Source organism: Thermobia domestica, chromosome 9 (genome assembly GCF_964235325.1).
Source record: "Thermobia domestica chromosome 9, izTheDome1.hap1.1, whole genome shotgun sequence".
NCBI lineage: Eukaryota > Metazoa > Arthropoda > Insecta > Zygentoma > Lepismatidae > Thermobia > Thermobia domestica.
The window spans coordinates 44,387,203-44,415,035 of record NC_137462.1 but is presented as its reverse complement, the minus strand read 5'-3'; the positions used below and the strand labels follow the sequence as shown (position 1 = coordinate 44,415,035).

General features: G+C 36.7%; 1 protein-coding gene across 1 annotated transcript; it reads left to right on the top strand.

Moving 5' to 3' along the window:
- Window positions 1-1,430: 1,430 nt before the first annotated feature.
- LOC145694627 (cytochrome P450 6k1-like) lies at window positions 1,431-27,515 on the top strand. The gene is made up of 5 exons (XM_081771033.1): window positions 1,431-1,488; window positions 13,815-14,799; window positions 17,110-17,331; window positions 23,615-23,869; window positions 25,855-27,515. Exons 2-5 carry the CDS (start codon window positions 13,869-13,871, stop codon window positions 26,022-26,024), a joined length of 1,578 nt encoding a protein of 525 aa, XP_081627159.1. The 5' UTR covers window positions 1,431-1,488; window positions 13,815-13,868; the 3' UTR covers window positions 26,025-27,515.
- The last annotated feature ends 318 nt before the right edge of the window (window positions 27,516-27,833 follow it).

Below are 27,833 nucleotides of genomic sequence, written 5' to 3'. Positions count from 1 at the left end.
GATCATTATCAGTTTATTTGCACTTAGTTTCCATATATAGCTACTCCATATCAGAGGTCTTCAACTCATCAAACATTAGACCGCATTAACAATTTCAATGATGCTCACGGCTACTAACGTAAGCTGTATTAAGGTGTTTACAACTGTATTATACTGTCACTTATCAACCTCAAACGGTACTGAAGTAATATACTTTAATAGTAAACCTAATGTATCAAATTGAAGACAGCTTCTCGTGGACAAGATGAACCAACTATAAAGTGATTTAAAATGCTTTATCATAAAGGCTCGGGATAGAGAACAAAGCGTGCGTCTATGTAAGTTCTTATAATGAAATTATGGCGATAAAAGATAAAAAAAAAATTTATAATATTTTAAAAACGCAATGTTTGAAATATCCTATGTAAAAATTTCAAAGTTCAATCAGTCGTTCATATTTAGTGTGATTTATAATACTATAATATCTTATCTGGTAATGGGTAAATGGAATCGTGTAATCAATATAAACAACTTCTTGTGTGTTATTGAGTTAAGTGATAAGTTATTTTAAAAACCAAAAAATGAAATTTTTGGTAATTTGTATTTAATCTAATATTGTTCAGACTTAATTTGCCACACACTCAATGTAATTTAATAAATTAATCACTGGGCTTATTAAGAAAAAACAAACAAGAGAAATTCCAGCGAATCAGGTTTTGAGAAAATAATAATAATAAAAAATACTCTCAAGACTCGTTAACCCGGGCTCGAATCCCGGTGAGGGAGACTTGAAATTTGAACTCATTACGGTGGTTCGGATTCTACTGTAGGCCTACATCTTACATCACATAGCTTCGGCAGTGGCGGATCTAGAAGGTAAAAATTGGGGGAGGGGGACAACCAGAACCCAAACTATGATAGTATATGATGAGTTTATATAAACTTCCAAAAATATATAAATATAATTATATATTTATATAAATATATAAATAGCTTAAATTATTTTTGTCACTCAAAAAAGTATTGGAGCTAAGTCTCCCCCGGCCCCGGGCAAGATCCACTACTGAACTTCTGTGCTGAGAATAGGTAACAACCATGAACAGCTGAAAGAAAACATCCGAGTTGAAATCAGGTTTTTAAATGAAGAGATTTTAATATTTCTTTTTAAAAAAATGCTTTCGGTTTTTAAATCCATCTAGTTACTCTTGGGACACCCTATAGTTAAGTAGTACGAAATAGTATCAAACTTATTTACACGGTGTCTCACCGGATTAGAATTCATTATTAATATTATTAGACCTATTATCTTCGATATTCCTCTGAACTTTTTTCCTTTTTACTTTACTTACGAATGTTTAAATTTTGAGTAGTTGGCAATCTTGAACAACTCTCACTGAAAGATTTAGCTGTCATGCGTATCAGACATCAAGGTTATATAACTACTTAGTTCCTCCGAGACAGCCAGTGTGTGAGCATTTGTGTGTAGTAAAGAACAGAGTTATTAAAATAGTAAGTAACAGAGTTCTATTTATGCATTTTAAGTTCAATTGTAATAAAAACATACAGTAAACAGATTTATTTTTTATCTCCATTGAGGAGGGAGTTCTCACAAAATGTCTATAGAAAGAATCATTTTTGTGATATTTCTCTTAGAGTTAAATCCAGAACTTTAACATTTATCATGTTAACAGTTAGGAAGATAATTGCTAAACAGTGCTTCCAACCTGGAACCTCACCAAATCCTATCTTGAAAGGCAGAAATTCCTATTTTGCTCTTAAAATTTTTACACGTTATACTAATTACAAAAATTTGCAAAATTTATAAAATGCGAAAATTGAACCTGCTGTATGTCACTTATTTTTTTCAGTATTTGAGTGAATTATTCGTAAATTCCGATCTTCCAAATTCCAAATAAATAGTTTTCCTGAATTAAAAAGAGACTATTAAAAACGTTGATGAAAACAAGTACGTTTTGTTGCCAGAATTTAGTAGGGGCCGCGGTGGCTCAGTGGTAAAGCGTTCACCTCTGGGGCGTGGGGTTCCTGGTTCGATAGTACTACGCGCCAAGTGGACTTTGTAATGGGCAAACACAGTGTGTGTATGAGAGTATTTTCAGGGTTCTCCCGTTTCTTTCAAACTTTATTCATTCCACCATTGCATTCATTTGTCATCAGCACCGTCTTCTTTATCCTCGCCGATATAAACGTGGGACGTAAAACTAAAACATTTCATTTCAAAATTTAGTATTTCCATGTCATTTTTATGCCATAATATACAACTAAACGTAATGAAGCTAGACAATCTTCATTTCTCCTATTCCGTGCGGGACGTTTTATAATTCGGTTGTTTTTCGTTTCTCGTTTGATAATTTACTTTCTTCTGTTCACGATTTTTTTTAAATCTCCAGAGTAAAATTTACGTTTCTCATTGCTTGTTTTTGAGATCCACAAGTTTCTGTATAAACCACTTTAACATACACTATCGAATAACGACATTTGACAATAAGCACTAATTTTATTTTAATTGAAGGACCATTAGCATATTTCCCGTTCATGGAAAATTTTGTTGGCATGTATGAAACAAATACATGAAAAATTCCATATGTGACGCCAATTTTGACGAAAATTCATTTTCTCCCTATTCGAAAAATTAATGTCAAAAAATCTCACAAAATGAAATTTTCCCATAGGTTGGCATCACTGTTGCTAAGTTGAGTTCTGAGTGCTCAGCACCGAGGTTATGAACAAACGTGGTTGGAATTCGGCTATTACGAGCGTGGTTTGAATTCGGTACAGTTGGCAGGTGTATAGACAATCAATCCTCACAATGGTGTGCGAATTAAGTACAGTAGAACTCCAATTGTCCGAACTCCGACTATCCGAATCGCTGATTATCCGAATCGCTTCCAGAAACCTACTGCAATTCGCAAACTAATGATTCTGTTCACGCGCGCTATTGTCCTTCCCTCCACGAAGCTAGTGTAGGCGCACCGCGAACATTACTAGGATGATGAGTCACCGTCTCATAGTGCAGTACTTATTATTGGCTGTCCTCCGTAGCCAGGTAGCCGTCCCGGCCCACATTTCACTGTTCGTTTCGATTAGTCAGTCAGTGTGTCATTGACTTGCTACTGTGGCTATACTCTTTCGCATCGGTGCGTTGTTTTATTTGTGAGTGCGTTTCATCGTTCACCATGACTTCTAAAAGAAAACGTGTTGTGTTATCGTTAGCGGGTAAACTAAAAATTATAGAGCAATCAGGTAAAGGAGTTAGGGTAAACAGTTGGCTGATATGTACAGTATTGGATAATCAACGATTTCAAACGTTAAAAGGAGCAAAATACAATTTTAAACTTCGTGTCAGTGCTTGAAAACAAAGATGGAAGTTCTTCAAGAAAATCAATGAAGGCAGCAACAAACAAAATTTTAGAAGATATCGTTTTCAAGTGGTTTTTGCAGACCGTTCTATTGAAAACTCATTTCGGGACCGATTCTTTGTGAAAAAACTCCCACTTTCAACATACACACAGTAATTAATTAAAATAGACCATTTTTAAGGCAAAAATTCAATTATCCGAATTTTTGATTATCCCAATGGGGTCCGGTATCAATTGATTCGGATAATTGGAGTTCTACTATAATTGCAATTGGAGAGTTAGGGGGGGGGGGATAAAATGAGGCCCAACAGGACACAGAGGTCTGAAGGTGAAATAATTCAATATTAGACAATGACATCCTCTTCCTTAAACATAAACGTAGATTTCATTTTCTGGCAACAGTAATAGCCAAGAAATCTATTAATTCAATAAATTTAGTAGCGATTAGTAACTTCTTTGCTTTTTTAAAAATGTTATTACAATTAAATTATCATGAATACTTGAACCACACCCATATTTCACCACACCCCGACAGCTTCACACAAAATATATACATACTACGTGCTTATATCCTCTTGGCCAACAGTTTGTCAAAGATGTTTGCAAATATATACAAAATTTCGTCACAGAGTTGCCAACCTCAGAGAACAAAATTATCGATTTTCGTCTTTGAAATTATCCTATATTCACCATGCACGTGATAATTGTGGAAAATAATTTATCTAGTAATTAATCTTCAGTTTCCAACTCTATATCGGCTTCAGTGTTCTCACTATTTTTTAATCCTTATTAAGACTAGTCTGACGAACAAAAATATCGTAAATGTAATTGAATTTCAAAAATGCATACAGGGTTGCCATTTGTCAATTCTCAAATCGATGTTAGTTTATTTTAGCGGAAATGATTGTTAAAAGCTTCAGTGTGTCTGTGTTTTATAATTATTTAGTGCACATCTACAATTTATTTGCACATTTAAAAACTGCAAAAAAAAAAAGGCGTTTGTTCTAAAATTATAGTATATTCACCAATTAACGCAAGGGTATTATCATAAAAAACATTAAGGCTTAGCATATAACGATATAACATAGACTTTCGTATGGTTGGCAAGCCTGCTTTATCATGTGTAGTTAGTTTATCCAAATTCACATCCGACGACGAATTGAAGGGTTTGAGAGAATACTGTTGCAAGGGACAAGAGTGGCGCGTTCAGTGCACAAGGGAATCAAGTCCACTTTTAGTCTATATCCGTCTCAAGCTTTCTTCAGAGCTTAAACGATTCAGTTCCAGATATTGTAAATAACTCTTTCAAGGGAACATTCCGATTTGGTGAATTCAATTGTTGAAAATGATTGTTAGTACTGGATTCAGCACCAAAATAAACAGAGAAAAAGAAGGTGTTTGGTGGGAGACCGTATACAGAATGGGAGATAAGTGAGGGCAAAGTGCGAAGATAACATGTGGGAAATGTCTAGGAATGCCATGTTAATTTTGAAACGAATAGAGGAATTGAGATCAAATGCTGGATATGAGGAATACATGTAGAGTTCCACTGAATACATGAGGAATACAAGTAGACGCAATGTGAATTATGGAGGACATCTCAAAAGCCGCCATGTTGGACTTAGCGCAAGAAGAATATACGGAAAAGGGGTCATGTGACATATGGCTCTTGATGCACACCGTCTATTGAAATCAATAGTGGCCAATACAGTTTGAGACCTATGTTTAATTGCAACTATTATGGAATTTAAGAATGATTGTGCAGTTGATACAAAAATGGAGACAGTAGTGTGCACATTTGAAAAACGATAAAGATGGACAATTGTCTCGTCACAGCTGTCTCCGGTATTGAAATTGAAGCAGTGGTCGACAGGTGTCATGAATGCGCCAGGCGATGTTTGCAAATATTCAGTTTTGTAGAAAGCATACGTAATAGCTTGGAACATTGGTACTGTAAGCTGGAAGTGGGTGAATGATTGCAAGAAGTTGTCCCATTATCATATTTTGAAGTCAGATTACCTAAAAACGGCGTCTTTTATATTCTGTATTTTACGAAATTCATATACATACGGAAGAACACATCGAACGCTTGTATGAACAATGTCCAACCATAAGGGATAAGGAGTCGGGTAAACTCAACACTATCCGGTTTCTGCACCAACTCTTATTGGTTCTCCATGATCAGTGAGGAGCAGCAGTTTTATCTGCTCTATAGAAGGCCACAAAACGTCAGCAGGTTGTTCTTGGTCACATTTGCACTTTTATCAGCATCTGAACAAATATTGGGTGGATCGGGACGTTTGTTGGCTGGAAAGTGGCCTCATTCACGTTTGTGATTGTTCCTCATTCACGTCACCTTTAAGACAATATTGCTACATTGCCATAGCGTGCAACGCCTCTTGTTGCAGAGGTCTCAAACTGTATTGGCTAGCATTGATTTCAATAGATGGTGTGCGTCAAGTGTCATATATATACCACATGATCCCTTTCTCGTATATTCTTCTTGCGCTAATTCCAACATGCCGGGTTTTCAGATGTCCCCCATGATTCACGTTACGCCTATTTAGTGGAGCTCTACATACATTTCTCATATCCAACATTTGACTTCAATTCCTGTACTCGTTTCAAAATTAACAAAATTAACATTTCTAGACATTTTCTATGTTCTATCTTCGCTCTTTGCTGTCACTTATCTCCCACCCTATATACGGTCTGCCACTAAACACCTTCTTTTTCTCTGTTTCTTTTGGCGCTGAATCCAGTGCTAGCAATCATTTTCAGCTATTGAATTCACCAAGTCGGAATGTTCTCTTGTTAGAATGTAAAAGCAGTGTGAACTCTTATGTACTTTAAGCGTACTGTCCAAACTTCACGTCTCGTTTTCTCACAACGTCGGTAATTGAACTTAATTCCCTTGTACTCTGAATGCCCCAACTAGAGACACCGTAAAATAGTTAAAATGGGTGACAATAAAATAGTAAAATAGTAAAATAGTAAAAATAATGTTATATTGTATTATTTTCCGAATGTAGAAAGGAAATTAACATCTAACCGCAAGAACTTTTTTATGTTTAGCGTCCAATGACATGTCAACCGTCAGTTATACTTAACATCAGTGGTAGACTTAGGTGAAACTATTGTGTTTCAAGCTCCAAACGTCATGACAAACAATGTAATTAACATTTAGATACAAAAATAATGAATGACACAAACTACTTCTAAAATGAAATCATAAGAGCTGAACACATCCTAGAAAAAATCTTAAATATGCCACTATCTTAATATACTGAGAATTTCGGATCCTCTACATGTCCGCTCTCCTATAATATAATTGCATGCAGATTTAGAATAGGCTGTTAATTTTTTTTATTTGGTCTAGGAATTAATTCGTGCGGTTGGTACGCACACATTGAAGCTGTAGTACAAAAACAAAATACATAAATACCTTAAGAAAAATATTGCCCATCGCTAGCCAGACACTTTCGCCCATCTGTCAGGCAATGTACGGATTCCGTGGCGAAAGAAGTCCTCATCCTTGGAAGCGATCCAGTCAGAGACCCATGTTTCGATATCTTCTGAAGAAGTAAACCACTGTCCAATCAAATCGTTGTTCATGCAATCGAACAAGTAGTAGTCCGAAGGAGCAACGTCTGGTGAATACGGCGGGTGGGGTAAAACTTCCCATCCGACATTTTCTAAATAGGTTTTGACCGGTTTTGCGACATGTGGGCGAGCGTTATCATGTTGAACAATAAGTTTATCATGTCTGTTCTCCCATTCTGGTCGTGTTCTGGCCAAAGCTTGCTTCAAACGCATTAATTGTCGTCGATAACGTTCTCCATTCATAGTTTCACCCGGTTGCAGCAGCTCATAGTACACCACACCTTTCGTATCCCACCATATGCACAGCATAACCTTTGCACAGTGAATATCTCGTTTTGGTTGTGATGGACCTGGTTCACCTGGTTTCACCCAGGCCTTTTTTCGTTTAGGGTTCTCGTAATGGATCCACTTCTCATCACCCGTAATAATTCGATGCAGAAACCCCTTTCTGCTCTGTCGTTGAAGCAGCAATTCGCAAATGGTTTTTCGTCTTTCAACGTCTCTGTCTTTCAATTCATGTGGAACCCAATGTGACATCTTTTGAATCATTCCCATGGCTTTCAAGCGTTTGGAGACTGTTGTTTGATCAACGCCTAATGCTGCTTCAAGTTGTTCCTGCGTTTGACACGAATTATGCTCGAGCAATGCTGTCAATTCTTCGTCTTGAAATTTTTTTGGCTGTCCAGCTCGCTCTTGGTCTGCCAAGCCGAAATCACCACTTCTAAACCGTGCAAACCACTTCTGACACGTTCGCTCAGCTAGAGCATGGTCACCATACACTTCCACCAAAATACGATGACTTTCAGTCGCACTTTTCTGCATGTCAAAGTATTGCAGCAGGACACCCCGCAAAAACACTTTATCAGGCACAAATTGCGCCATGTTCACTTAACTACAAACTGGTGTTGTTGACGCTTTAATCCACTGCCCTATACTACGAACGATACGCGATGACAGGGGTTTGCAACACATGTGTGGATACACGGAACTGTGGGACAGTCCGTTCGTTGCGCCATCTCTTGTCCACCCGCACGAATTAATTCCTAGACCAAATAAATTATGGCTTTAAATTGCGTTAGGTTGAGTTAGTTGAAATGGGTATGTTAGGTTAGTAAGGTAGGTAAGTTTAGGTTATTTATAATAGTAGGGTAGGGTAAGGTAGGGTAGGATAATAGGGTGGATACGCTTAGGATAGTACAGTAGGTATGTTAGTATATGGTAGATTAGGTTGATAGACTATGTTAGCTTACTATAGATTACGTTAGGACAATAGGGTAGATTGGGTTAACTTAGTAGGGTGGCTTAGATTACGAAGGTCAATAGAGTAGGTTGATTAGTAGAGCATGCTAGGTTTAGTTAGTATCTGTACATTTGTAAAAATTTAATAATTTGCACAATTAATAAAAAAATATAAGCAGTTGAAATCTATCAAATCATTTTTAAACACAGCTGTTTACAGTATGCAAACTATAATGACATATAATTGTCAGATCTGTCATACACAAAAATCGCCCAAGAAAGATTCAGCTCCTAATACAAGAAAGTTATAATTTCGGGGCTGACGCGGAGATAAACTTTTCCCCAGAGCCAGGAAATTTTCCCCTTGATCATATATCTTATAGTATTCAAGTTAAGTCACAATATTTTCGTAACACTACTTTCCAATCCCTTGTATTGAAATCTCCCCCTCCCCTTCCCCATGAAAAACTTCTGAAGTAATGAATCAAATTACTTGTGCAGTTTCCCAGAAACCGTCCGAAAAAAATCGCCCAATGAATATGTCTTCTAGAGTTTTCCAGGCGAATTCATTCGTACAATATAATCGTTTGTCGCTGTTGTGTGGGCTGTAGCCATATCTTTCATGTAGCTACAGCCCACATAAACAACAGGTGGAGAAGAACGGTCTGAATAATACAGTAAATAGCCTTTTTTTCTCCTGTATTTGTGGCCGTATTACTCTGGGAGAACATATTCTATGCACAGAGGCTCCGTAACGTGTACAATAGTTTAATTGGCTATATTATAAGGATCAAGCATACCAAACACAGTGCCATAAAATAAACCAAATAACTTTCATGAAATTCACGGTTTAATCGGAACTCTACAAGTATCCATAGAGTAAAAAATAACTACATCTAAGTTACATGTTATCTCGATTCCTTGCTAATTATATTTATACTAATTCCTGTACCTACTTTGCAACTGGGGGAAGCAGGGTGGCTCAGTGGTAGAGCGCTTACCTCTGGTGCATCGGATCCTTGGTTTGATACGCGGCCAAATAAGTTTGTGGTGGACAACATCGTGCTCGTGGGTTTTCTCGGGGTTCTTCCGTTTCCTCCAACTTTCTCATTCCACCAATTCTTCCATCATCATTCACTTGCTTTCATCATCGTCTCCCTTAGCCTAAAGAGCATAATCGTGCGACGTTATACCGAAAGATTTCACTTTTCTTCACAACCGACCGGTTACGTGTCTATTTCTCAACCATTCTTTTGCCCAACTACTACACTAATTATCATCCCAACTGAGTTCCTAATGAAATATGAGCAAAATCGTCTAAATGTTGTCGATAAAATCGTCCGAAAAAATCATAAACTAACTTCCACAAGCAAACTATCCCTTATGGATTTTTTCAAGACAAACTAGTTAACGAACTTACTCTTACCAATAAACTATTCTTCTGGTTAACATTAAACACCATATATACTCCTACTCCTTACATTGCAGGGTTGTGAATGATATATTTGAGTATGCAATATAAAATAAATAGTTTGATCTGTTTTTGAGAAAATCGCTTGAGAAAAACTTATTCCTAGTAAACAATTTATTTTGGATTCGAGCAAGATAAATGACTTATGTTTTAATTTAGAAATATAGGTGGAACATTATTTATACAGTATAGCCTAATTCCCAGATTCATTTCTAAGCCATCAGCAATTTTTCATTGTAAGCCTATCCAGTAGTAAGAATTCCCAAATTTGGTTAGCTGCGCAAGGGAACAGACGCAGAGATGCTGATTTCTTCTAACTATGTTATGCAAAAGAATAATGAACAAACCTTGGTCAATGCCCATGTACTGCTTTGTTTTCGCTGACTCTCTCTGTTGCATTTTTGCTTTTCCTTGTATTATTGATGTGTGTATGTGTGTATGCCGTATGCCTGATTGACATGTTCTGTCTGCCTGTGTTCTTGAATTGCTAATACAAATCTATGTGTAATTAGATCTAAAAATCGTTTTCCTTAGCCTAATGGGTATAGTCATGGAACGTTAAACTGAAATACTTAATTTCATTTCATTTTAGATCTTAATAGGAACAGCTTGCTCTACATTAAAAATAAACCGTAGTTTTCCAGTGTACTTAAAGAATTAGTCACAGGATTTTACTCGCTCTTTCGGTTCTATAATGATTTTTTTTTTAAAAAAAACCTTCTTCGTGTGGTTAGTTTCGGCTGTAGTTGCTGTAGGACATCTTTTTTCCATACTTTTCCTTCCATCCTCTTATATTGAATCTGTTCTAGGGCAGATCTTCTCAAATCTCCACTGCTTCACATAATATTGAACTCCTGTGACGAACTAAATTTGTCTTCTATTTTTATTTACTGGTTGACAGTGCCGTACTCATGGGTGGGGTCTTGGGGTTCAAATTCAGTTGAGTGATGTATCAATAAAAAAAAAATGAATATTTACTTTGCAAGGTGTTTCAAAACAACTCCGAAAACGTTTGGGAGGTGATTCCTGACAGTAAGATAAGACTAAAACCATAGACCAACCTGGGTGCACAAATGTTTCCTTTCGGAGTTATAGGCTGCCGAGAACATTAAAAAAAAAAAAAAAAAAAATGAACTTTATAGAGGGAGTTTGGCTCGGGAATATAATTTGAAGTACTCATCAATTACCTCGATAAAAGTTGTTGCGGAAGTACCGCAGGATTCTAAAACATGGATTTTTGGATAGGGTACATACTAGTTCCTAAGTGAAGTCTTGATCCGACTACGTTAGGTCCCATAGGTTTGGAGCTATGGATCTTTAAAGTTCATTTTTTCATGTTTTCGGCAGCTTATAACTCCAAAAGGAAGCATTTGTGTACCCAGGTTGGTCTATACTTTTTGTCTTATCTAGGGGTCAGGAACCACCTCCCAAACATGGTTGTTTTGAAACATCCTGAATTATATATATAGACCTATATATATATATATATATATATATATATTGGGGTGTCAACCAAAATTCACGTTTTCATTTTTAACGGTGAGACCACGGTCAAATTTTATTTCTTTTTATCTCAAATGTTTACTCCAAAAAATCGAAACAATTACGCAATATTTAGTGGTCGCTCAACGCATCCATGAATTCACTTAAAACGACTAAAATGTCAAAATTCACATAAAAATACTATAAAATGCAAAAATATGTTTGGAAAAATCCTTTAGTAATATTTGTTTTACGAATGTATATTTTTTCAGTATTTAATTTTGCGAAAGTATATTCAACACAACAAATAAGAAATGCTTTGACTGGGAATGAATTTACTTGGGGTGAGGATATTTTTTTCTGTGCTGCTCTACAACTTGGAGAAGAAATTGAACCTGATCTTCCTGATTGGCCAGGTTTAAATTGAAGTTTTAAGTCAGTGCAATTTCTCGTTCATTTACTATATACAGAGACTTCACACGCTCTCGAGCCTGAAGGAAAGTATCGTTCGTTTCCCTTGTTTTAAGGTTTTCTAATGAAAAGTCCGTGGGGATCTTCAGTGATTCAAACAGCTTTCTGATGTTCCTGGAAACGAAGTCACTAAGGGCTTTATCTTCGTAGTCTCCTCATATCTTAAGCGCACAAGTACTTCTCCTTCACTTCCATCCATAAATAATACTGCAACCATGTCTCTCTTCACTTCTGCGGGGACTTCAGGACCAAAGAAACTGAGACCAATAAATGGTTCGCTCAAATACCACAGATGTGAGAAATTGTGCATTGCTGCTTTTGCAATTTTTGCATTAACATTATTGTAGAAATGAATGCATCTTAAGAGATTCAGGTCAATACTTGCAGCTGAAACGAAAGAGAAGAGAATTACCATGCATTCAAATACTCTGCGACGACAAATATATTAAAGTCGTGAAACCCGTTCAGCTGACGAGTAGTAAGGTGAAACTGTCACCAGAAAAGATAAATCTTCAGGCAATAAATCAACTTCGCAATTCATCATACACGATGGTAGGCTTCATTAATGTAGAATGTGATATCGCCTGGAAGAACTTCGCCAAGAAATATGAGAGCAAGTTGTAAAAGTTTTCTATGATCATCTCTGGGTTGATAGTGCGTCAGTTGCTGCTCGAAGAATGATATCAATACATACTTTACTGAGGTCATAATCTCTGGATTCCGGGGTCGAACTTTAGCTTGTTAATTGAGTTCCATGCCTCAGAGAAACGTAGGAAGAGTTTTATGTGTGGACCCATTGAAGCACTGAAAACCCTGTCGAGCACTCCCGCCACGGTTAGTTCCATTATGTGATGCTTGCAAGGGACTCTGATCAGATCCTTCTGCATTTTCTGTTCCAGCAGGGTAAAAGTTCCATTTTGTAACCCCGCGTTAGATGCTGTTGTGTCAAAACACATGAAATGCACATGTGTGGTTAAGTTCCAATCCTCCAGCAATTTAAAAACAGCTTCCGACTAGGTTACCACTTTCATTTGGAATAGCAGGACTAATTGTTTCGTGTCACCATTCCCAGAAATGAGAACATCTATGTGATTAACTGATTCCTCAGAAGTGAGAACAGGTAAGAACTTCTCATCCCAATGCACTGTAAGTGGATCACCTGATGGGAAAGATGAACAGATTTCACTAGCGATTTCCTTCCGTTCCTTCTGCGTGCTCTACTAATATATACCTTATTAATTCAAATTTCTTGTGAACTGTAGCCCAAAGCTACTGCTGCAACAGCTAGAACATGAGTGGCATTCTGTTGCCGATTTTTGCACAATCCAATGCTGAATATAGCTCTAGTGTAATGATGTTGGCTGGTCGACAACGTTGACTTCTTTGTAACGCACAGCCTTCAGGAAGTAGTACTGCATAATCTGAATATTCGCAATTTTCAGCAGCCTCGTATAAACTGTTAGTAGCACAATCATCATTGTTGATTGAGACATTTGCTGAAAGCCTATCCATTTCGTTTCTCTTCTTGGTCTTCTCTCTTTTTTTTTTCAGAGTGTATTAATGATTCCTAAAGTGTATTTCATGTTATATCTTGTTTTCAAATGTCAAATAATTGTAATAAATGCTAGGTTTGAAGAAGAAAATCTCAGGTATGTAAAATGAGAAAGTCAAATGACGTCACAATCGCCCATTGTAATATACTCGTCACCCACTCTATATATGAGACTTCTAAACATATCACCAAACTTTTCAATACGTTATGAATACATCCGGAGGCCATATAATATAAGTGTGGAAACTGTTCCTCAAACAAGAAAAGTTGTACTGTTCCAGGTTAAGACAAGCTGAGTTTTGCATGTAATGCTTAAATAACGTAAACATAGCTATAAGTTTAAGCGCGTTGAGCGACCTTTAAATATTAAAATACTTTCATGAAATTTTGCACGCAAGCTTAGGTAACCAAAAGGAATAAATTTAGGAGGTGAGACTGTGTATAAATAAATTTCGAAATTTTCCCATGAAGCTGGTTGCCACCCTAATATATGTCAAAGTTGTAAAGTCCTTTCTCAAAGTTGTAAAGCCCTTTTGATGCACCCTGTATTTTTGTAATATTTTTGTATGGGATATTATAGTTGAGTTATAATGTAAATTTCTTTTCTTTCTTTCTTTCTTTTCTTTCTTTTTTTTTTCAGAAATTGACATAAACTAACATCTACTGACATTTATTGAAAATACCAGAATTCAAAATGTTATCTGCCTCCGAGTGGCTCATCTTCATTGTTACAACTTTCCTGGGATTCATTGGATTAGCATATTGGTATTTTGACAAAACTTATAGCTATTGGAAAAAGAGAGGAATACCTTACCTGAAACCCGTCCCAATCTTCGGAAATATGAAAGAGAGTATCTTGGGTCGAAAACATATTTCAGTGTTGCAAGGAGATATCTATAAAGAATTTGAAGGAGAACGCTTCGGTGGATTCTACGCGCTTTTGAATCCAGCGTTAGTGATACGAGATCCTGAGTTGATAAAGACAATTCTTATTAAAGATTTTTCATATTTTAGTGATCGAGATTTCATGATAGACGAAGAAGTCGATCCAATAGAAGGCAAAAACTTATTCTCTAGGGGAGGAGAGAAGTGGAGATATTTAAGAATTAAAATGAGCCCAGTGTTTACTTCTGGAAGAATGAAACAGATGTTTCCATTGGTGGCAGAATGTGGTGAAGAACTCATCACATGTTTGGAAGAATCTGCTAATACAAAAGAACCTTTAGAGATAAGAGACATTGTTGCCAGGTTTACTACAGATGTTATTGGTTCTTGTGCATTTGGTATCAAAGGAAATGCTCTCCAAGACCCTAACTCAGAATTTAGGCAAATGGGAATTAAAATAATGGACACTACAGGATTTCTTCGTGGTTTGCAATTTTTTATTCTGTTTTTCTCACCTAGTCTTGCAAGCCTTTTGGGCATTGGATTCACAACGCGTGAAGTTACAAACTGGGCCAGATCTTTCGTGAAGGAAACTTTGGAATATCGTGAGAAAAACAAAGTGAAGAGAAATGATTTTGTTGATTTATTGATAGAACTTCGAAACAAAGGAAAATTGGACGATGATACTCAGAATGGATTGGCTAATGTTGACGATACGGAATTCAAAGACAACATTGAAGGTATTTATATCTTTATAAATAACATTATATTCATTTACTTTTAGACGTGTCTTGTGCTTAGTGAGTCTATTCTGGAATTTTCATCAGATTTTAGTTTTGATGGCAGCAGTCCAGAAGCTCTAGCTTGTTGCATTTTCAAAACTGATACTGAACAGTTGTTAGACATGGAAATAAAGGGCCTTATGCAGAGTCATTCTGATCCGTGATTAGTGTCATATTAAAGCGTTCGACCAAACATATGTTTCCTGCAGTAGTCACGCCTTCAGTATGACGCTAATCATACAGCAAAACAACTCTGCATAAGGAGGAGAGTGTTTACCGGGAATGGTGCTAATTGCTTACCTGTATTAGCTTGAGTCAACGCAACGCAATGTGTGCGTTTTAGTTTGCAGTATTTGATATCGTAATGGTTTTGCGATATGACATCAGTGATAAAAAATTTGCTTTTGCAATAAGCTATCTTTCTTATTTTTTTTCACAAACTTAGCACCGAAAGTTCGTAACTCATATTTTCCGTTGCGCTGTGGTCCACAAATTTTGCCAAGACTAAGAAGGAATGAGGACCCTGGAGAGACTTCGAGTGAAAAGTAACATATCCAGTAATATTGCTGAGTTTTGACCCACCTTCTCAACTTATGTTAGAGGTTTCTAGTTTTATCTCTATAGTTTTTGTAATCAATCTTCAGTATATTTGTCAATTTAGCGTTTTCTCAGTTTTGTATTTTCAAAACCAATTTCATTCCTCAATGGTCGCCAAAGGTATGAAGCTTCTGAGTTTTTAAATCCTACTGTGAGCTACCAACCAAAAGAACTACCCAGGGGCGTAAATAAGGACCCCGCCGAGCCCGTATTGCGGAGGGCCTCAAGCCATCAAGGTCCCGCAAATCGTAAAGTTGGACGTGGAGAAGGGGCCCCACTCCACGCTGTCTGCGAGGAGGCTCCCAAACCTTTAGTTACGCCACTGGAACTGCCAATTCTTTTTTAAAAAAGAATCTTACATTTGTTTATTGCGTATAAACGTACATTTCTAGTGAATATGAAATCAAACTGTCCAAATTAGCCAATGTCATTAGCAAATTAGCGAATATCATAGCGTGCACCACCCCACGCGTATACAATCAACTATGAGATGAGACCTACAATGGTAGTTGCGCGGGAGAAACAAGCAATTGTCGTCGGCGCCCCCTGTCGTTAGCGTCAGCTCAGTGGAGGGATCAAGGTTAGGCAACCGGAGCGATCTATCGAAAATATCCCCGCGAGCTACTAGTAGCTCAATATCGACGGTTTGGCGATCACTGCTATAGACTATAAGAAAATCATCAGATCATTTTTTAAATGCAAGCGTGATAGAAAATTAACACAGGTAGACAGGGAATTGCTTAAAGAAGAAACAAAAATGAAAAGGCAATCCTCCAAATATACAGATATGATAGCCCGGAACTCAGCAGTATATGAAATACCTAAGTATATTAGTACGATAAACTTCTCAACAGCAGCAGTCAGAAGCTCGAGTGAGCATTCCTTTACAAAATTGTTTCTCACTTTTCTTTCACGTCTAGCCGTAGATCAGTGTTTTGTTCAGTCTCTTTAACTTCGGGGAGTGGAATCTAAAGCTCTAGGGAGAGACCAAATTCAAAGCATTTATTATTATTATTATTATTATTATTATTATTATTATTATTATTATTATTATTATTATTATTATTATTAAATCTGAATGCCGTTCATTCTAGCTTTTCAAGCGTTTAAATTCTGACCAAAAGATATAACTTTTTATAAATAGTTTAACAGTTTCGGCAATGTATTCATGAGACACACAATAAAATAAAATCTAAATGTTACAGCTTATGTACCTAAGAAAATGAGGGAAGGTCTTTTGTAGGAACCAATGAGATCCTTTCTTTCAATTCTAACAACATTCAATTGCATATAGATCACAACTTTTAATGGATTCCAACTATTGGAGTGGGATACCCAAGGGCAAGAGGTGAGGCAAGAAAAATTTTGGGGAGACGAAGCGACCACTCGTTTTGCTTTGAATATTATTATTATTGGTTGTACATATTATTATTATTCACCGCTTGTACATAGAAAAGTGAGGCGATGGAAGGCGAGGAAAATAATTGGGGTGGCGGTCGCTCCTCTTCGCCCCCTGTAGCCCCGCTACTGATCCTAACTGCATTACCTCCTACTGGGTATCGAACTCAGACGTTTTACATAAAAACGAGGAATGTCTAACATTAAAGACGACAATCCCTTATATACTCTATACCTAACGCATTGATACATAATTGCTGTTATTATTTTTAGAGTTTACCCTTGATGATGTAGCTGCTCAGATGGTGATGTTCTTTGGAGCTGGATTCGATACCAGTTCCAGTGTGATGAGTTTCGCTTTGTATGAGTTGGCTCTACAACAGGATATTCAACAGAAATTGAGAGAAGAAATTGACGACGTAATTCAGAAATATGAAGGAAAAATAACGTATGAAGGAATCCAGCAAATGGTGTATCTGGACAAAGTCGTTTCAGGTAAACATTGTGATATTTTCTTTCGTTAAAACAGGATACAATTCAAGAATGCTAAGAGTTGTAATCTTTACGATATACACTAGAAATGTATGAAGGAACCCAACAAATGCAACATGTAGATAAAGTGGTTTCAGGTAATGTCCTGTGATATTTTCTTTCGTTAAGAAATTAAACCAGTCAAGAATGCCAGGAATTGCTATCAGTTTTAATCCTTAAGAGCCTGCCTTACTAAAAATAATATAAAATTTACCATTTTTCTTTTGCTTGTTTATTCATAAATGAAAGGAGATAACAAAATGCAACTTACCACAATCATAGATAATGCTTCTCTACAACAGAAAAATTGAACCTGAAGAATGTTTAGTGTTGCCATCCATAAAAATTACATTGTTGCCAGAATAATAATTCCCCATAAATCTAAGTTAAGGCAGCGATTAGAAGAACGAACTCAATTGCATTTGATTACATATCATGTTTTTTTTGGGTTTCTTGTGAACTACTTTTTAAATACCATTATTATTTAATTTTAATAACTGTATGTTAAAATTATTTTGTTTATTACAAACCAAATACAACTATTATTTAAAAAGTAGTTCACAGCGAACCAAAACAACATGATACGTAATCAAATGCAATTGAGTTTGTTCTTCTAGTCACTGCCTTAACTTAGATTTTTAGGGGAATTGTTATTCTGGCAACACTGTAATTTCTATGGATGGCAACGCTGAAGATTCTTCAGGTTCATATTTTCTGTTGTAAAATAGCATTATCTATGATTTTGGTAAGTTGCATTTTCTTATCTCCTTTAACTTATGATAAACAAGCAAAATAAAAATGGTAAAATTTGTATTATTTTAGTAAGGCAGGCTCTTAAGATACATGCTAGAAACCTAAGAAAAACCCTACAAATGGAACATTTAGATAAACTTTAGTATTCGCGCCGACTCGTGAAGCTTGACCTAAATCTACTGATTTCACCACCCAATAGAACGGGAGGGTGTGTACCAATTGTCAACCCCCACCCATCAAATTTTGTCAGTGTCTTCTCTCGCGCTACATGGAAAACATCTCCCGAGAGTACAGTGTTGTCGGATTGGTGCCAAGTTCCGTTTTGTTAATTGTTTTTTCCATTGCGTTATATTTTCGTTGTTACTATTCGTGTTATTGTTACCATTTTAGAATAATTGTTACACTGGTTAGTGTTGTGGGGTGTTATTATTGGTAATATTTAAATGCTTTTTTAAATATTCATTTACTATGTCATCAAAGTTTGGTAACATTGTTGGTGAATTTCAGCTGTTTGACGTTTCCCCAAGTGTGCGCTCGCGAAGCGGCTCCACGAATTGTACCGAAGTTTTCCGATGTATTGGAGCTCAAGCAAAATATTTCTATGATTGGTTTAGAGCCCAAGCTTCACGACTCGGCGCGAGTACTATAGTTTCATGTAAGTCTTATGATATTTTTGTTTTCGAACGAGTACAAAAATTAAGGATGCTAGGGATTGTCATCTACCTTAAGCCTTGGGAACAGCGGCACAAATCTGTCTTGGAGAGGGTAGGGGCGGGGAGGGAGACGGATAAGACCGTTACCATAATCTTTTTAAGCGATGTTCAAAATATTTATGAAGTTGAAAAACAATGCTGTCACTCGGATCAGAGTTGTCTTCAACATCGGGAAGGGACATCAATTTCATCTCACTTTCCTTTTTGGCAGTCAGACACAAATCATCACAATTCTCCTCCCCAAAAAACTCATTTCAAATCAGGGTGGATTGATTTAAATCAGTCTGATTTAAATCATGATTTTAATCAAGATTTAAATCACTTGATTTTTTAAATAAAAATCGTTGATTTAAATCAAATTCCGAAATGAATTAATTTAAAGTGAAAATAAGTAAAATCCCGTTTCTCTTCTGTTATTCCGATTATGGAATAATAATCATAATACAGTGAGACTCAAATGTATGTAAGCACAGCATGAAACGAGTATCATGTGGGAACTATCAGGGAAAATCCCGTTTGAACGGGTTACGGGTGAACCCTGCTTTCTTCTCTTTGTAACACAGGGTTTTAAAATTTCTGTTTCAACGGGGAAATCACCATGGACATTTAAGATGAAAGCTCTTTTGTGTTCATGTCTATTTGTTTGTTTCCAGATAATAGGGGCGTATGTAGAGGGTTCGATCCCCTCTCCGAAACAAAAAAAAAAAAAAAAAAAGATTTTAAAATTTTGGGCGAAATTTATGTACTAAATACATAGAAATTCCTCGGGATCGTAATACGACAAATTTTGGATGCGTTAAAATATCGAATAATACTTTTGATAAAGTGGATACTTGACCCCATTGCAGAACATGCCGCGATCTGCGATGTGATCGCAGAAAATTTGCCGCGCCTGTGCAGGAAAAATTGTAAGAGGAAATAAAATAGCCAACAGAAAAGTATAAAAACGTGTCTGCTATGTATAGATGTCTTAAATGCACGGACAACTCGCATTTGAACTGTTTTTCACGTCACATAAAACATATTTTTAACAATCACAAGTGTTTCTTCTTCTGGAACTGATCATCTTGATTTTTTTATTTTGGAATTCCTGCAGAGAATTCGTGTTATTATTCAGTTCAAAATCTCTTATCATCGCGAATTGTGTCGAGGAATTTGAAGCTTTAAAACATATAAAACGATAATTATGCCTGTTGTGCTGATGGTTGTGAAACATGGTCGCTTATGCTGAGGGAAGAACGCAGACTGAAAGTATTTGAGAATAAAATCCTGAAACGAATATTCGGAACCAAAAGGAACGGAAATGAGAAATGGCGAAAACTTCATGATGAGAAACTTCATAATTTATACCATTCACCAAACATTGTTAGGGTCATCAAATCTTGGAGGTTCAGGTGGGCAGGACTGTAGCGAGAATGGAAGAAAGTAGGAACGCTTTCAAAGTTTTAACTGGAAGTCCAATCGGAAAACGACCATTAGGAAGACCTAGTCGCACATGGGAGGGCAATATTAAGATGGATCTCGCAGAAATAAGAATACAAAATAGAGACTGGATTCAGTTGACTAATGATAGAAGTCAGGAGAGCTTTTGTGAACATGGCATTGAACCTCCGGGTTCCATAGGTCATAGAGTGAGTTAGTTCATTTTAGGCGAAATTTATGTACTTTATATGTATTTCGTGCCGCTAGCTAGTTCCAATTGTTTAAAAATATGCCCCTGCCAAATATCAGTAACTTTCGTGAAAAGAAAAGTGTCATGTTGATATACATTGCTGTACTTTTTCCTTAATGCTTAAGAAACATTGTTTGGGATTGAAATAGGTTAACGATTGGGATTTAGTTCAAAATTAAAACCCAATACTTTCACTTAAATGACATAATTAACATTTAATACTAATTCCTAATGTTTTTTCTTCAGTTCGCGACTTGTATCATACGAAGAAAAAGATTTGATTTAAATCAAAAAAATCGATTTAAATCAAAAAAATCAACAAAAATGATTTTTTTGAAAAAAATCATGATCTTTTTCCACCCTGTTTCAAATCGGATTATTGGAGGGGCAGTCCCTCCACTTCCAAGATTGGAGGAGGCATGTCTCCCTTCCAGATCCCGGAATTTGCGCCAGTGCTTAGTAATGAAGTCTGGTGACGGTACCGTAAAAAGTAAAGTACAGGTCAATTTAGACAGAAATAAGAACAAAACGAAACGTACTGAGATATGTAATACTACTTAAGAGGTATTGCTCAGAAACAACTCCAGAGAATCCAGTAAGTGAGGTCATCTTTATGGCTGCTCTCAGAATTTGTAGATTAATCTTTAAACGAGTATAATGTCTGACAGAATATAGGTAGAAACATTATTCTTGGACAAAATTCAAGGGAATTAATTGCACAATGTAGATAACTAGTGTTTTGTATTAATATCGGTAATTCTATATGTCTTGATTAAAAGTTGTTTCCATATGTATCAAGAACTTTGAAATGATACCAAAATCATTTTAATATCACTAAATACAAGAGAACTATGCCAATTTTTGAAGTAAATATGTGATTATTTCATGACTTCCTTAAAAAGCCATACTTGAACTGGGTTATTTCCATTGTCCTCGGTCCTGGGTATTGTCTTTATTCCTTAGAGTACATATCTTTTCTGTTGTGAAAGAAACAAGGATTAAAATGTGACAAATTTCCGTACAGAAAACCAGTGATGTACGAAAAATTTTGTAATGAGAGGTTCAAACACTTAATTTCATCCTCTTTTAGGACAGTGTGATTTTTGTATATACAGTAGAGTCCGATTATTCGAACCCCCGACTAACCGGATTCATGGTTAACCGAGGTGATCCTAAAAAAAATAAATAAAAATGTCAGCGCAAACAGCTAGCATTTTAAATGGCACGCGTTGTAGTGTACATAACTGGATCCAGAGGGGATTTAGGGTCGTTCATCCCCTCCTCCAGTTGCAGACGCACCAGTTCTGCAAAAAGCAGTGAGAGAAAGCAAACTCACCGTTTCCCGCCGAGAAACACTGTCCATCAGATCTACCAATAGTGTGAATTTAAGATATACTGTGCTGGGGGCATTTTTGCGGATCCCAAGAGCTTCAGATATCCTCTGATCTGATTGGCCGATACAGATAAGACATCACGAGTCATGATATACATATACCACAAAGTAAACATCACCTACTGTTGGCCCTGGTGGCCGAGCAAGTTAGCGCAGCATGTTAGTAAAGGATATCATTTTTGGCGTGGGTTCAAGCCATATCTCCTGCCTAAGGAAAGTTTTTTTTTATTATTTTTAAATTTTTTATAACACTTCTTTTGTTAAAATAATATTAAAAATAATATCCAGAAAGTGATTTAACGATTATTTTTTTTTTAAATTTTCATTAAACTTCTTTCATTAAAATAAGTTTGCCCTTGTACTATACAGATCCATAGCAAAAGCAGCAGCAATAGTAGTAGTAGTAGTAGTAATAGTAGGTGACGTCATCGGTACGTGGCCAATGTGAATGCTACTTCAGTCATGTTTTGGGTGAACCTCTTGGGATCGGCGAAAATGCGTGCTGGGGACAGAAGATAGTGAACGATTCTTTGCGCGACAATCAATTGTCCAAGCGGCGTCTGCGTAGGAAGTTGATTGGATTGTTGTTTTTCTCAACTGTTCTCGTTTGCCTTCTGCGAAATCGTTATGAGAAATTTAAAGGAACAAAAACTATGTTAGAAAATTTGCTTCTTGCTTGCAACGGAAGCTTACCAAATGCTTTCACAGACTCAAGAAGGACGCTAGTTATGAGCGCATACAAGTTTTCGGGTGGTTTGAGCGGTTTAAACTTGATGAGATCAATGTTGAAGATCATGCTCGTTCTGCGCGCTCTTCTTAATCTCAAAACGAAGAAAACATCGAAAAAATCGGCCAAAAATCAACAAGAATCGTTGTTTCACGATGCACAAAATTTCAGAACAGACAGGAGTGAGTTGGAGCTCGTGCCAGCGGATTTTCAATGAGGATTTGCAAAAGAGACGCGTTGCCACTAAGTTGGTTCATGGCCTGCTCACACAAAATTTTGAATATTTGGGCTCTCACGGGTAGTCTATCGTTTCATACCCTCCGTATTTGCCAGACGCAGCCCCGTGAGACGTTTTTCTATTCCCGAAAATGAAAAAATCTAAAAGAGAGGCGTTTTAATGATGTGGAGAGTGTAAAAAGAGTTTAGCAGAGGGCACTGGATGATATGAAAGTTGAAGAGTTCCAGAGATGCTTCAAACAGTGAGAAAGTAGAGTGGAGAATCGCATCGCACTTAATGGAGATTACTTTGAAGGTGACTAAAAGTATTTTGTAAAAAGAATTAATAAATTATTTTTTTTAGAACAAAAGCCCCATTTTTCAGATCCCCTCCTTTGTCATCAGAGAAATAACCTAGCTCCTAAGATTCTATTTTTTTAAATAACATATTCATAGTTAACGTATCTGTAGTCATTAAGATGAGAACAGTTGCTTTCTTTGATGAATTGTAATACATATTCGTCCTACAGAATTTAAGAATTACCTGAGTAACTTCTTCCCACACCATATTTAATGTCATTGCTGGATTAAAGTAGCGGTACTGTTGTACCTGGTAGGGAGACTAAAGAATATGGAATCCAAGTATAGTAGCACGATCAATATGGATAAAATTATGTACTAGTGAAACTTTAGTTATTCATGATACATATAATACATATGTTTCTATTACGTTAAGCATGCAGCTTCATTATTTTCTATTTTCTCTTCGACAGAAACTATGAGGAAACACCCGCCTGCAGCAGGAGTACTTAGTCGCAAGTGCATGAAGGATTATGTAATACCAGGAACTGATACTGTAATTGAAGCTGGTACATTTGTTAATGTTCCTGTGTATGGCCTTCACTACGATCCAAAATATTACCCAGATCCAGAAAAATTTGATCCAGAAAGATTCAATGAAGCAGAAAAAGCCAGCAGGCCTAATTATACTTATTTACCATTTGGTGATGGACCAAGGATTTGTATAGGTGAGTCTAAAATATTAGTCATTGTCTTTGCCCAGTATATAGTGCAATTAAAATTATGTCCTACAATACTGTAATATATAATTTAAGACTGTTCTTTAGATTTGGCATTCATTTGATTTTCAACTAAGCATAGAGTCCGTCGTAGCATGTTACAAAGTGCCTGATAGGGCCTAGATTTGGAGACATAGCAAGTAATGGTAGAAGGTGAACACGATTGAAAAATGGGATACTTCAAAATATGGAGAAACGTCAGAAAACATGATTGATGTGACACATTAATCATACTCGCATAATGAAGATCAGAGGCGAGCTGCATATGTGCCTTGTTGACTCCATACTGAATTCTTTATGGTGCAAATACGCTGATTATTTTAACTCACCTGGTCGTCCACAAATACATATGTCCAAGATAGAAAAAAACTCTCATGGATGAGAGATCCCTCATGACTATATGGTTAGGGTACGCGTCTTTGACATGGAAGACTCGAGTTCGATTCGAGATAGGAGCTTATGCTTTTGCATCCCACGTTAAGCTGTAGACCCACGTGTTTTATAGCCTTGCTGATGCGAAGGAGGCTACACTTCAAGTCAACCAACCAATCTCATCGACCTACTACTTCCCTCAACGTGTCTCCCCACTAGAGTATCTTCCAACATCACTAACAACGTTCTTGACAACTAGCAATTGTCAGAGAGTAATAGTGCGAGAGGAACTCGGAAGTAGACTTGCTTCTACCAATCGACTATTTTAATGTTCATGTGATTACAATGGGGGAGAAAAGTGGGCGTCGCCGTTAAAGACCCAAGAAGATCATTTTCTCCGTGCCTCTCGGAGCACTGGGTGGCAACTCAACTTTAGCAACTTTAGATCTTCCATCTTGTACACTACTTATGGTGTATTGCTCCGCCATTCCACGGGAGCAGCAATTTCTTTGCATGACTACCCGCCCTCTCTCAATCAAAGTACTTAAGTACACAAAAGGGGAATTCGCTGACGTTGTCTTGGTAACGCAGATACAAACTGTGATCAACACATAGCGGGTTCGGACACACAAATACATTCCCCATGTTGTCTTAAGACCCTTCAAAGTAAGAGGTGCATTATCAGGGTAAGTTTCGAAAGTGCCCCAAGATGGTACGAATGGTCAGAGTAGGCAAGATTGTGCAGAACTGGAAGAGGAACACGTAGCCGTATTCTGACACGAGCGCAGTTGTATGATATCAGTAGTGAAAGAACTGTAGCACGGTAAACATGAGCGTGTACATAGAATCTACCGTCGGCGTCAGAGATTCACCGACAGTGAAGTATATGAACTGGATGTCATGAGTGAAAGTATGATCACAAGATGATGCAGACAATTTACAGTAGGATGTACTAATTTATATATTAAAAAAAAAAAAAAACGCTTGCTGATCATTGCTTGTTGGGAAGTCTTGCCCAGCGATTACCTCTCTTTCCTCCATCTAAAGAGATTTCTGGCTAGACAACGTTTCGACAGAGCAGTTGAGTTGCAGATGGTCATAACATTCTGGTTTCAGTTCTTGATGGCAAAATTCTTTCACATAAGTATAAAAAAAAGTTTGCGCTGCGTTGCTGGAAATGCCTCAATAACGATGGTGCATAATTGAAAAGTAAGTTTTATATTACTAACTCCACAGCAAGAATATAATTTTCTTCTCATATTCGTCTTTCATTTTAACATTTTACAATCCACAGAAGCTTACTTCTGGAAGTGCTCGTAAGATCAGCATGCCCTTTGTAGACATATTTTGTGGTTTGCTATTCGTTCTTAGAGAACAATGTATACAGGTTGTTCTAAAATGAATTTCTGTAATAACATCCGGACAACTTCCAGATATTGTTACTGTACTTCAAAAATTAAACTATGATACTATCTAAAACGATTATCGAATTTTGCATTATCAGGCAAGAATTTATGGTACAATATGCTTTTATGTTCATTTTCTAATTCTATTAATTGCAGGCATGAGATTTGGGAATATGCAGACAAAGGTTGGCATGGTATACATGTTGTCCAAGTACCAGTTTCTTCCATGTGAAAAGACTTCTATTCCAATGGAATATATGGCACAGACACCTATCTTGCAAGCCAAGCATGGTATATGGTTGAAGGTCGTACCAAGAAGTACATGATGTGAGGAAACGATGATTGTCAGGAAATTGGTATTTTGTTTGTAAGATACTGTAATTGAAGATACTGCATTTTGTTTGTAAGATAAGAATATACATGATTTTTTATTAATTACATATGAGTGATGTATCTGTTATTAAAACTACGAACAAACGTCCATGAACGTTAAAATATGTATTGTTTATGTCTTTTTTAGTTTGTGATACAATATTTTCGCTAATCCGGTCCTCACAATCCGATTTTTCAGTAACTCAGCTATTATTTTTTTTTTCAAGTTTGCCAGTGTCATGCGCGCCGACTACGTGGGTGCTCCGGGGCTTAAGCACCCACACAAATAATCTTGTGGGTGCGGCGCACCCACAAGATTTTTAGTTTGATAGAATCAAAATAATATAAATATTTCTTACGTGCCATTATCAAAAATGAATAAGCAATTAAAACATTGAGATGAAAGATAAAATTTTTAACCTCGAAAATATAATTGTTTCAAATGTGTTTGTGCAAAGACAACCAAGTAATACACTCCCCACTTTTTTGACTGTCTTTAGCCTTGTCAAAGTCAGCCCTCAAAAAAAAAAAAAAAGTTCATAAAAGATTTTAACTAAAACGAAATCAATCAAAAAATATCGAAACTCCTCTGAAAACATATAACACATCCCGTATATGCACCCACATAAATTTTGAAAAGTCGGCGCCGTTACCAGTGGTAACACCATCTTTAATTTCTTGCTGGGGAGGTGGAGGGGCAGAGGAATTTTGGGGGACAGCTATATTTTGTTTACCGAAAATAACAAGTTTATATTACTTGACCTACATTACAATACAACATGTCTAGGGACAGCCGGGGGGCTACCAGGCAGGCATTCGCTTCTTTGTCCTCTAGCGTCATCATTGTTCTTGAGAGAAGTCACATCAACTTTATTTTATTTCGCTACAAGCTAAGTCCAGTGTGACCACCGCTATAGTACTTTCGTACCAGATCTCGTACCTTTTATAATATTTTAGTGTTCTAGTACGTTCACAAACAAATCTATAGTCCAGAAGGTATAACGTCGTTGGCTTCCCGCTCTTGTACCTGCTCGTCACTGGGAGTGTGGTAGGAGAGTAGCCAATCACCACCAACCGTCTACTGCGCTCAGCGAGCCATGAGTAACCAAGCTGACCACTCCCCTTAAACGTCACTACAACTTTTCGTGGGAAGCCAACGACGTTATATCTTCGGTACTATAGTACTTTTCTTCTCTTCTTTTCTCATAAATATATTTGGGAGAGAAAACGGAATCTCATGAAAATCTGTCAATGTACGAAAATTTCACTGTTCCTGTTAACTTTTTCTACTTTTTTTCAACAATAGTATTTACAAGAGCGGAAGTAGGATATATGTGCCGTCCGGTCGCGTCCTCCATCTAATAAATGACCACAGTAAACAATATTACATATTTGGTGATCCGTTTAAACAGTAGGCTATTAAAGAATTAAAACTTGATCATTTCTGGTTTTCTCAAGACATCCTCTATACATGTCATACTAGTGTTACTTTAGTGGTTTTACAGTGAGTTCTAATACGATAATTAAATAGGGATTCCGCCAGGATTTTTAGTTTCAGGGTGTAAAGTCAAAATTGGGAGGATATAAGTGGTTTGCACGGTTTGTATCGAATTTTGACTGTACAAAATTTAAAGTTGAGGGTTCTTGCAAGAATGTGGGGGTCACTCCCCACCCACAGGGTAGGGAGAGTTGCCGGAAACTTTCTAATAAGATATTAATATCGTAAAATGTCATCAATAGGATGAAACGGAAGCAGATAAAAT